This window comes from Musa acuminata, chromosome BXJ3-9, assembly GCF_036884655.1.
Source record: "Musa acuminata AAA Group cultivar baxijiao chromosome BXJ3-9, Cavendish_Baxijiao_AAA, whole genome shotgun sequence".
Classification (NCBI taxonomy): Eukaryota; Viridiplantae; Streptophyta; class Magnoliopsida; order Zingiberales; family Musaceae; genus Musa; species Musa acuminata.
In genome coordinates, this window is record NC_088357.1 from 41506035 (window position 1) to 41518282 (window position 12248).

General features: G+C 37.7%; 2 protein-coding genes and 1 long non-coding RNA gene across 4 annotated transcripts; 2 read left to right on the forward strand and 1 right to left on the reverse strand.

Annotated features, from left to right (window-relative positions):
• Positions 1-1099: 1099 nt before the first annotated feature.
• LOC135650166 (uncharacterized) lies at positions 1100-5679 on the forward strand. Of its 2 annotated transcripts, none has more exons than XR_010501471.1 (3): positions 1100-1364; positions 1596-1658; positions 5328-5679. It is a non-coding gene; the product is annotated as an uncharacterized LOC135650166 (long non-coding RNA). The 2 variants fall into 2 exon arrangements; XR_010501470.1 differs by having other exon boundaries at positions 1100-1286.
• On the reverse strand, positions 5210-7491 carry LOC103998604 (probable NAD(P)H dehydrogenase subunit CRR3, chloroplastic). The gene is made up of 2 exons (XM_009420111.2): positions 7064-7491; positions 5210-5583 (listed from the first exon to the last, which is right to left on the reverse strand). The coding sequence occupies exons 1-2, from the start codon at positions 7416-7418 to the stop codon at positions 5459-5461; spliced, it is 480 nt and encodes a 159-aa protein (XP_009418386.2). The 5' UTR covers positions 7419-7491; the 3' UTR covers positions 5210-5458.
• A 2720-nt stretch (positions 7492-10211) lies between these two features.
• Positions 10212-11804, forward strand: LOC103998606 (AP2/ERF and B3 domain-containing protein Os01g0693400). The gene has a single exon (XM_009420113.3). The coding sequence runs from the start codon at positions 10212-10214 to the stop codon at positions 11601-11603; it is 1392 nt and encodes a 463-aa protein (XP_009418388.3). The 3' UTR covers positions 11604-11804.
• Positions 11805-12248: the final 444 nt, after the last annotated feature.

The following is a 12248-nucleotide window of genomic DNA, read 5'->3' on the forward strand; positions in this document are numbered from 1 at the left end:
AAAAAAGATGAATCGACTTCACATACAAGAAACATTGCTTGATGGCCAACACAAACCTAAAGTATATCAAAGTAGGTCTCTTGTCAAAAAGAATCAAGATGATCATTGTTTACAAACTGGTTTAGAATCAATGGCAATTCTATTATCACCGTTAGGCCTCAAGAAGTTATCCTTAATCGATCAAAGTATCACATCATGTTATATAGCTTCCTTCATTCATCATCTATCATCAACTTCGTTTGTTGTCCATAATATTGACCCTGTCGATATAGAAAATATGCAAATGGAAGACATCTCTAAGAAAAAAATTTCTTCCTGAGAATACTTGAAATCTAATTATTGGAGCTCCTACGATCTGATGATGTTGATGCACACATCAAAGCCGTACAATTCTTAAAAATTTTAAAGGGTACAAAAATAAAGATGACTAGTGTGAGAAATAGAATATGATATTAAAAAATATAAATACAAGATAATTTTTATTTAATTAAAAAAATTATTTTATACATAACTCGTTGATTAAAAAAAATAATTTGTAGTCAATCTTAAATGATTGGGATCTTTACGACCAATCATAGTTAATCTAAAGTTTCCACTTTCCACTTGAATAGATAACACCACACCAAACAGAGATCTAGGAAACAAAATAGAGAAAAAGAAGCAAGAAAATGCTTAGGCAAGAGAAGAACGGTTGCCTAGTGTAGGTATCCATTGTAGCTCATGTTCCTCCGGATGCTGTTCTTTCTTCACCTTCACCATCCACTGATCCAATTCCATTATCTATTCACAGAGGAGCTGTAGCTTGTGTTTCTACGGATACAGTCATTTCTTCATCATAGCTCGTGTTCCTCTATATGCTGCTTCTTCTTCGCTTTCGCAATCCACGGATCCGATTCCATCGCATGTTAGGAAAATCACTTTTACAATTAAATAAACAATAATATTTTTGTTGTGGAAAAAGAGATGTTTCGTGTCGTTCGCGACCGTTACGAGAAAAAAAAAACCCGTTACAATAATGAGTACGTTTATATCGGCCGCTACAAGAAAACACGACTTCTGTTTTCTGGGCTTTTTGCGAGACAAAAAAATAGTACGTTTATATCGGCCCCTTCGTGCAACCTCTTCGACTTGGGCTCCCCCTCTTTAACTTAATCGACCAAGGACGATCCTCGGCGAACCCGCCGGTTTCCTGGTGATGGAATTGGATCAGTGGATCGCGAAGGTGAAGAAAGGGCAGCATCTGGAGGAACACGAGCTACAACTCCTCTGCTAATACGCACGCTAGGGCACCGTCCTTTTCTTGCCTAAGCATTTTCTTGCTTCTTTTTCTCTGTTTTGTTTCCTAGATCTTGGTTTGATGCGAGGTTAGGGTTTCATGATATGCCCTCAGATCTTCTCTTTACCTCTTTCGTCATCAATTATTCGGTTGTCTGATTTGGGTTCTTCTTGTCTGATATCTCTTTGAGTTCCCAATATATCGATTTCTTTTGCAAGAAAATGTTCTTTTTAGAATTGAGCGTTGGGAAAATAAAATTATCATTAATTATAGATTATCATTAATTATAATTTAAATGTGGTTAGTGTATATGATGCAGGCTACGAGGAGGAAGAAATGATGCAGGTTCTCGTGCCGAAGAAAGCAGAGCGTTTTGCTTGAGGTCAGTATGTGAACTTTTCTTGTCATTTAGGTTCTGTTTATTAACCGGAATCTGGCTAGAAAAATATTTACCTTATATTAAACTGAGATGAAGGAATATAGCCTTAGCCTCCTTGAACCATCTTATGCAATGTCCTCATCCAGCCAGTCTATTTAAATAGTAGACACAGTATCCCGACCACAAGGGGGTCAGATGCATGCATTTGATGCTCCCCATAGGCAAAGACAAGGACAAGATAAGTCGTGACACCTTTCTCTATTTCCCATCCATTGTTTTGACACCAGGGCCAGAGCCAGGAAATGACCCAAAGGGTCAATGCATGTACATCTGATAAACAATGCAAGTATCTATTCTTTGAAAATTTTAGGTTTCCAACAATGGCCAATAATTTTGGATTTATTTTGACCCTAATTTCTATCCTGTTGACACACATCAGCATAAGTGAGCCAAAATTAGAATCACTTTCATTCAAAATTTTGCTAAAATCTGTATGTACTAGGAATACTTCTGTCGAAAAATACCCCCATTGCATTGTTACATGCTATTCATATACTACTGTATTCTACACCCCTTCAAGGCAAAAGGTTCTTGCAGAGATGAGTCTAGGGTGGCATGTCCTGTATTCTACGCTCCTTTCTATTTTTTTCTAATTTTTGGTCATTAATTGTCAAAATAAGAGATTTCTATATTGAATATGTGATTGAATGTAACTCGAGTATATTTTGAGTGTAAGTCATTAAAGTGTTCCGAAACCTATCCAATCTTTTTCGAAACTATCATAACATTGTTATTTAGTATCATTTTTATTATTTTTCTTAAATTTTTTGGATCATTAATTATCGAAAGAGGGGATGTGTAAGATTAAATTTGTGATTGAGTGTAAAGTATGTGTAACTCGGGTGTAACACGAGTATAATTCTAGTAATTATACTCTAAACATATCCAAACTTCTCTATAACAATCATAACATAATTCTAATATGTTTAGTATCATTTATCCTATTTTTAAAATTTTAGATTATTTTAGAATTTATTTTTAAAAATATATACTGTAGTTTTGGGTGGTATTGTCTCCTAACCTAGGGTAGTACCATCACCCCAGGTTAGTAGAGCACTGGGTATAGGTGGTACCATCGCTTGTCTAGTGGCACCATTGTCACCCCTAGTGATGTTACACTAGGGCCCTGGAGTGAAACTATGATCGAGTATAACTCGAGTTACAATGAACGTAATTGATCAGAACTTATTCAAATCTAGTATGACATGATTCTAAGTTGATTAGTAGTATTTTTTTTAATTTTGGATGATTTTAATGTAATTAATGTAATTTGTCACACAGTGATCAGAATGCTAGATTGTAATCCTATTTTATAAGTAAAGACTTTATTTTTCTATATAAGTTCTTCAAAATTAATGTTGTCGATGTGATCTTAATTTTTCTATTTAATCTGTAATCATGTGGGCATTAAAACTTTTCCTTGGCCAGATCAACTAAATGACCAGCCCTCTAAACTCAAGTTCCAAGCATGCTAAATAAATTAATCTTTCGCTACCATAAAAGGAATCCTAAATCCACTCAGCAGAAAGTCTAGCTTAGTAGTGAAGGACTTAAACCATAGTACATCCCTTTTTGAAGAAGAGTGATTTACCCTAGTTGATGTCAACAAGTCATAAGGTCCTCCTAACTCATGAAGCACAGACACTTCCAAATGCTCACCATGTACACGATGGACACTGCACTTGTAGGACTTTAGCCATGTGGTCATATGATAACACCATTCCAACACATCTCTCCTTTTATTTTCAACATATATCTCAGGTTTCGAAGGATTGCTATGTCCATGACCGGCACACAATTTAACTAAGGTCATTGTATCAACTTTCTGGAGGCATAATCTGCCACCAAAAATCTTCCCAAATCACCATGGCTGACTAACAAATTCATACACAAATTCAAAAGCAAAAACAACAAGAACAACTAGCCAAGATATAGGCATTTGTGCTTCTTTCATTCTTAAGCGAAAAATCAACTAATCTAAATAGAAATAATCCACAAGCTATAATAAATCTAATAACACCAAGAAATCACTTTCGAAATGATCAAACAATTAGAGGAAAAAATATACCATAGTTCTGCTAGTAATAAAAAGTCAACTATGCATAAATTGAATCCAACAAATTCTACTATACCATAAACCGGATGTATAGTCATCGTTCACTGATGGTAAGACTCAGTACATGGACAATTATTGGAGCTAGAGATTTTGACTTCCTTGATCGATTTGAAGCACAAGACAAACCACAAAGACTTCAAAATTGATCGACAAATAATATGTTACAAGGATACTATGGATGAATTAGATAAAAAAGCAACGATCTGAATGAAAAGAAAAATGGTGCTCAAGCATGAAGTAGACTAACAGAAGAACACGGGGTAGGAAGCTAACAACGATGGTGCCACCACCAAGTCTTAGCAGAATCTCTTTCTCTCCTCTCCGACGATGGTGACGGGGCAGGAAAGAAGCTGATGATGATGACAATGCCAACACCGAGGCTCAACGGGACCCCTTCCTCTCCTCTTTAACGATGGCGATAGAGTAGGAAGCCGACGGTGATGGGGTGAGAAGTACGCCGGTGATGATAGTGCCACCACCGAGGCTCAATGGGACCCCTTCCTCTCCTCTCCCGCAATGGTGACCTGCTACTACTTTCGCGAGGGCTAGGGCTTACGCTAGGTTAGGCTAGGATGGAGATTAGGTGATAGCGACAGAGACTGCAATAATGGTGACCACCACTGGCAAGAAGGTTGACAAATGTTGTTGCCCATTAGTCGAATGGGGGTAGTGTGGGGTAATTTGGGAGAAAAAGGATAATCAAATACTTAGGTTTTTATTGAATTAGTTTGGTTCGGTTCAACCCAAAAAACCCTATTATTGATGATTTTTTTTGGGTAAGTTACCATATATATATATATATATATATATATATATATATATATATATATATATATATATATATATATATATATATATATATATATATCTCACTTTATATACAAAATTCGTTTTATCCCAAAATTTTGATGATATCAACAATATTAATCGATCCTTGAAGAGTTGGTTTGGAAATAAATAATTGATTGTAGTGAAATAGAAAATTCTTCTATTTTAGTGAGCTATATATATGCATATAATATAGTAATTAAATCGTACTATATTGGTTTTGGATTAAACATTGAGCATTTGGGAGTAAGACATGACCAATCAATTCAACAAGTAGTTCAATGAATCTTGATGTGGACTTCACCAAAAAGGTGAGTTCTCCATCAAGTAGTATTTATGCTGGCTACAAAAGTCATGCTATTTCCATCTCATGTTTAGTCCTCTAATACAATTAATCAACAGGATGCAATTTTTGGGTGAATGCATCAAGATAACCTCAAAGGCTTAATTACAATGTCAACTTCTCACATGTGATGCCTATACAAGTTGATTCTAGAGGTAGCACCACTCAACACACAGCCAAAACCATGCTTCATTTGATAGCCAATGATGATCATAAACCTTGTTCACTTGGTGTATATAATGTAGATATAAGTAGATAACTGCTCCACATTTCTTACATGTAATGTCATGAAACCTTCTTTATAGCAACTAATTCTCTTTTCCAGCTGAAGGAAAAGGAAGGGGATTTTGACTTCATGACAGATTGGGTATACAGATTGAACAGGAATAAAAGCTTAAAATTAAGTTGCTATGTACATGTAGCTGGAAACCTGAGTATCAACTATTTTTCTGACACTTATGAGATAAGATCATTCCAGAATGGGAGATCAAATGGCAACTTTACAACTCCAGATGCAACCAAGAGGAGCAAAAGCCACACTGGTAAGATGTTTAGACATACTAGCAACAGGATTCTTTGCCCTGCAAAAGTTTCATGACAGTTGAGAATTCGGTTGTATGGATGAAATTGTAACATATATAAACATAATGAAGATTGGCAGAGAATTAAATTCAACAGCTATCAGAAGTCAGAAAATATGACATAGAAACTCAATGGAGAGAGAGAGATATATATATAATCTCTGCATATTATCCCTCTTAGAAGTTTCATCTACAATAAATTGGCATATGAAACAGCTTAGAAAGGTGAAAAGGAGGCACTTCAACTCTAGAATAATCATTCTGTCAGATATCTACAAGCAGACATTTCTAGACTCCTAATTGCTTAATAGACTTGAGGAATTAGTTATACAAAAGAATCCTTTACTGAATGCTAGTGATGCAGAAGAGCTACATAATGAATCAGTAAAGTGGATAAGTTGCAGATAAACAATTTTACACTTGCGGAAATAGCTTCATACCTTTGCCAGAAATAAAACCAAGAGATTGAGGAACCTCCTGATGTTTGTGGAAATTTTGGATCACAAGATGGAAATAAAATTGAATGGAACACACAAAGTGTTTGCACTCAAATAAAAACTTGGATCTATTCAGAACTGCCAAACATAAGCAGATTTTGTTTGATACATAAGCACATATGAAGACATATATTATTGTTTGTAACCATTTATAAGAGCAACCAAACTATAGAATCCACATTGAGAAAGGTTAAAACAGTTAGTCTTTGATGTGGCCTGACCCCCATTGATCAACTAGATGGCACGGTTCATTCTTATGGGCCTCCCTTGTGATAGACTGTGCAGGAAGGAAACATGGTGACTCTCTCACTCATGTCATCGGTTGGCAATTTGAACTTCAAGCTTGATTCGTAAGTTAGCTAAGGAAAGTGAAATCAGTGAACTCCTTTTAAACTAGAAAATAAGAATCAATCAATGAAACACATAATTTGATATTTTTGCTTTATAGGTTCAATCATGCTGGCATCATCATCCTCCAAAATATTACTGTTAGGATTTTTTTTTTAAGTTTTTGAATAATGTTTATTAAGTCTGTTTAATCTAGTTATTTATTGAGTCAATTTAATTCAGTTAGAATCAAGTAGAGATTTATTTAATATTTATTTATTATTAGAGTTTAGTCCTGATGGATTCTGGGTGGAACTCTATAAATAGAGATGTAACCGTTTCTTTTCAGTTACATATGAAAAATATTATTTTATCTTTTGACAAACCCTCTAGGAGTTCGATCCCCTCGAAACGATCAAGGAGGGTTGGATCGAGCGACGATAAGACCTTTACAATTTACCGTAAGCCTTCCGTATAAGATCATTAATTGCTAAGACAGCAACCCCAATTCCAAGAAGAAAGCCCTTCCATACTGAATCAAGCTTGGCAATCAACTTAAAAGGCAAGAAGAGCTACTGACCTTTTTCTTCGACGGCAATACTAAGCAAACTGGAAACTAGCGAGAGAAGGAACGAGAGGGAGAGTGACGGGGGTACCGGACTGCGCCTGGGCCTCGGTGCTGTCGACCACCCACTCGGCGGCCTTGCGAAGCTTCCTCTCCGCGGGGCTCTCGTCCTGCAGGAATCCAAGAAACGGCGAAGAAGAGGACGAGGAGGAAGAGGCACCGTCAGGTGAGCGGAAGGGGTCATCGACGACGCCAATTGCTTTCTGGACCTCCGCGACGGAAGGCTGCAGCTTGCGGGGCGGCGAGCCATTCACTCTGCGGCGCGGCCTCGTGGTCTTAGAGGCGACGATGGTTGGCCTGCCGAGGCTCGACTTGGCGCTCGCAACCGGAAGAGAACAGCACCCTCGTACTCCTAATCCTTCTGCTGCCACGGCCGCCCAACCCATCCGCCTCTCTCACGCGCACCTCTCGAACACAGCCTGCAACTCCGCCTTTGGATATGTCGTGCAGATTAGAGATATTTTCACATTACCACATATATACATATATAATCATTAATCTAAAATTCATAAATAATTGAAGAATTATCCGAAAAATATTTAAATAATAAAAATGTTAAAAATAATATTCATGAAAAAATAATAATACTTAAATGCTCCGGTCTCTACTATACATATTATTTTATACAGGACTCAATAATAAGATATATAAATTTGTCCTCTCTCCCGAATTTTCAGAAAGTGTGAACTTATCTTAAAATAAATAATATTATAATTTAATAATAATCTAAGATTCAAACACATATTTAAAATCACTGAGAAAATATTCAATTTATTCATATCTATAATTTCATAAATCATAAAACATGTACAGTTTAAAATCAAATATCATACGGTGAATCATAAAATAGGAAGCCAACTCACTAAGACAATAACCATCTCATAAATATATAGTATTCTATATAATCATAAAAACTAATATTTATCACATATTCATATCATTATATAAATTAAACTTAATATTTCAAAATCTTAACTTTTACAAATTTTAAAAGTTTAGATTTACCATCAATATTCCATTAGACACCAAGTCTACTTATACAATAAAAATATATCATCCACTAAACTTTTACTATTTTATATAAAATTAATGGTAAATTTTGATATTTTTACTATTATTTTATTTAGTAGTAGTGGAAGAGAATCTCTTATTGAAGAGAGGATTCGAAATTTGAACTTATATATTTTTTAAATATGTTATATAATTTAGTTAGAATGTTACTAGTTTATCATAAGATTCTAGAATCGAATCTTGAATTGATATATTTTTTAATATATATAATTAGTAAAGACATCGATAATTTATCACAAGATTCTAGAATCAAATCTCATAATCATCATTCAAAAAGAAAAACCATAAATTATAAAGTAATATAATTCTTATATAGTATTCAAAATATATGGAATCAAAAAGAAGATTCAAAGCAAGTATTACTGTGTCATTTAAAGTCAAAAAATGTTCAACGATCCATAAAATATCATGAATTATAGTTGAAAAGAGCGAAGGTGAGTCATTCTTATATAATATTCAAAATATGTACTAATATTTCATCGTCAACTTTCACATGCGCACATTGCGTCTATCAACCGTACACTTGCCGTCTGCACAAATAATAAAACAATCAAAACAATCGTTGTCTATATTATTATTAAAACAAAGTCCTCCTAACTATATTTGATCATAACATCTACTGTTTGTTACGTTTGGTATGTTTGTGATAGACTCAGCGTAGGTCAATTCGATCCAACCCCAAAACCTAACTTGTGTGAGTAGATTTTGGACTAATCCGAATCTGTACTAAGATCGATATCAAGGTCTCGATTTATCCTTTATGATCGATCTCCTTAGTTGCTTGCAGTTATTATTATTATTATTTTTTTTTATGCTTCGAGATAAATATTTTTGGCGTCACCTATCAATGTTTAGTTTATACCAATTAACTTCTAACTAAATGCATCATATCATGTTCCCCTTTTTGCATTTAAAATAAGATTCCCCTGTCGATCCACTAGTAGAAGAACAACTTCAGAAAAATTCTCTCTATCACCATTATAAGGTCTCTCGTGATCCTATCATTACATTCGATGCTGTCATATTCTTTTACTCATTTTCAGAACAATCTGACAGTACGACTTCACTCATAAATCCTTTCTCTCTCTCTCGTCATGTTATAGTCTTCAAATTTGAACCAGCAGATGTGTGAGATGAGCCAATCCACTCATTTAACATGTTGGCATTAACATATACGTATATGTAGCAGCAGTAGTAGTAGTACAAGGAAGCTTCAGAAGCGTTCAAAGAGCAAGTTAATGGATTTGATTAAGTACTTTGGCTGCGAAGTAGAAGAGCCACCCATGTGCTCACCTAATCTCAACAAAACAAATCAATCAAACAACACCATGACCACATTATTTCCATGCATGCATGCATGCAAGAGGAGTATGGAAACAAGATGTGAAGGTTATCCAAACAAGCAGTTCAGAAGATTCCAAAACATACCTGATGTTGCAAAGAAGAGAAGTTTCTTTGAGAATCCGTCGGACGAGTGTAGTACGACAATGTCATGACAACCAAATGATGATTGCTTTGCAAAAGGGGTTCTCAGTAGAATCCCAGGAACGAGACACAAAAGAGACCTAACTGGGGGGAGAACATTGATGTCAAGTTCATTGCAGAAAGAAGGTCTTCTTCCTCTCTTGTTTCTTGAGGTTATCCTCTTGATATCTTTAAAGATTCCTCTCTCTCAGTATTCCATTGTCTCTTTCTTCGAGAATCACATCATCCATAGTCCAAGCAGTTGGCATGGCGGTCCTCCTGGCTCCTGCTTTTTAAAGTAGGATAGCACTCACAGAGAGACCTAAAAAGATTCATGAAGACGTGTATGCCAATTGAAGTTAGACAATAGGAATAAACTTATGCAACTTGGTGTTGGATTAGGATGTCTGAGTCTATCCTCTCCCACGACGACCAATGGGATGTATAAGACGATGGGCTCATTCCCTTTCCCCATTAAGGAGTGCTGTGGAGATTTTTTACTCTTAGTTTATTTGAGATATTGTTGCCTGAATCATAAGAAACTCAATCCCTCACGATGATACAGTGATGAGAGCAAGATTTAAAGGGTAATAATGTCTACTGAGATATGTTCTAGTTTGGTACATGTCAAAATCTGTGATTACATGGCTGCCGTGACATGTGAGAGAGGAATAGCAGAGAAGACAATGCCAAGGTCAGCGCCATCAGACACAGCAGCAGCAAAAACCAGGGGGGATGCACTTACCGAGCATCGCCACATCTATCTGAATCATATGCTCACCAACTTGCCTCTTCTTTGGTTCCCACACTCATGCCCGTGCCACACCATCCTCTACCCTCAACCACAGTATGAAGAGAGCACATCTCGGCCAACTCACCGACCCTGTAATGAACCTTCTTCTTCTTCTTCTTCTTCTTCCTCAGCGTCACTTGAGTTGACCCTCACCAGTACCACTTGTGTCATGAGATCTCCCATATCCTATATAACGCCACCATTCGAACTAGTCATCGAACCCCTTCCGAATCTCTTCTTCAGAACCTTCGTCCACATTTTTGTTTCCTCAGTCCAAACAGATCTCTTTACTCGTCGTGACATGGAGACGAGCTCCATAGGAGATGCCTGGGGCGAATCCACGAAGCGGGATGAGTCACGCAAGTTGCCGTCTTCCCGTTACAAAGGCGTCGTCCCGCAGCCCAACGGAAGGTGGGGCGCGCAGATCTACGAGAAGCACCAGCGCGTCTGGCTCGGCACCTTCAACACGGAAGCCGAGGCCGCGCGCGCCTACGACGTCGCCGTGCGGCGGTTCCGAGGCCGCGACGGCGTTACCAACTTCAAGCCGCTAAACGAGTCCGACGACGATGACGCGGCAGAGCTCTCCTTTATCGGTTCTCGTTCCAAGGTGGAGATCGTGGACATGCTCAGAAGGCACAGCTACCACCACGAGCTACAGCAAAGCAGACGATCCTTCGGTGCCGACAAGATGAAGACCGCTCCCTCTCGCGGTGCGGCCCTGGCCGGCGCTACGGAGTCACCTGTTGGAGCAAAGAGGCAGCACCTCTTCGATAAGGCGGTGACGCTGAGCGACGTCGGGAAGCTCAACCGGTTAGTAATACCGAAACAACACGCCGAAAAGCACTTGCCGCTGCAGGAGTCCGGCGGCGGACCCAGCAATGGCATGCTGCTAAACTTCGAGGACGCTTGCGGGAGGGTTTGGCGCTTCCGGTATTCGTACTGGAACAGTAGCCAGAGCTACGTGCTGACCAAAGGCTGGAGCCGTTTTGTGAAGGAGAAGGGCCTCGAGGCCGGCGACGTGGTCTCCTTCCAGAGATCGACCGGGCCCGAGAAGCAGCTCTTCATCGACTCCAAAGCACGAGCTGGTCGCGGGCATACCGCGGTTCCCATGCCACGACCACCAGTCCAGCATTTTAGGCTCTTCGGCGTCAACATTGCTAGAAATCCGGCAACGCACAGAGATGATATGGAGTTCATATCATCACAAGACATGTTCAAGAGGCAACGCACAGAAGCTTTGTAGTGTTGCCGGAATGTTTCAGTTGAAGTGTTTGTGTACATTGAGAGAGAGATGGAGAAGCTGCAGCCCGATCAACATACTGAGAGCATAAAAAGAGTCTTTTTCCCTTATATTGTCATGTTTCCTTCATTCAATCAGTTCAAATGGGTTGTACATGTAGCTTCCTTCACTCCAACAGGAATAAGTACATCTATCTGACATTGATGATAATACTAGACTACCATCATGGTTATTCTATTCAACGGTGAGGGAGAGAGCATCTGCTTGCACAAGCTGACAAATGAAACAAGAACGGGAAACTCTCTGCACAGATGGGCAAGCTCAGGGATCACTATAAAATCAAATCTAAGTTAGGTTTGAGTGTTTGGCTTGGCTGGTCTCACGTTTCTTTTCTTTGCTACCATCCTAATGGGATATAAAGAAAAATAATTTTTATATATAAATAAATACTAGCAGGTTATAACATGTAACGAAATTAAATGAAATCATAATCAAATAAAATATCAAAATATATATGAAAAATTCCTTCAATGTGAAGGGTAAAAATCATAGGATAAACTAGAAATAATTCACTATAAAAATAATAAATATACAAATCTCAATCTCTGGCTCAAAATCCTAACAACAATCACAAGAAAATAACTGGAA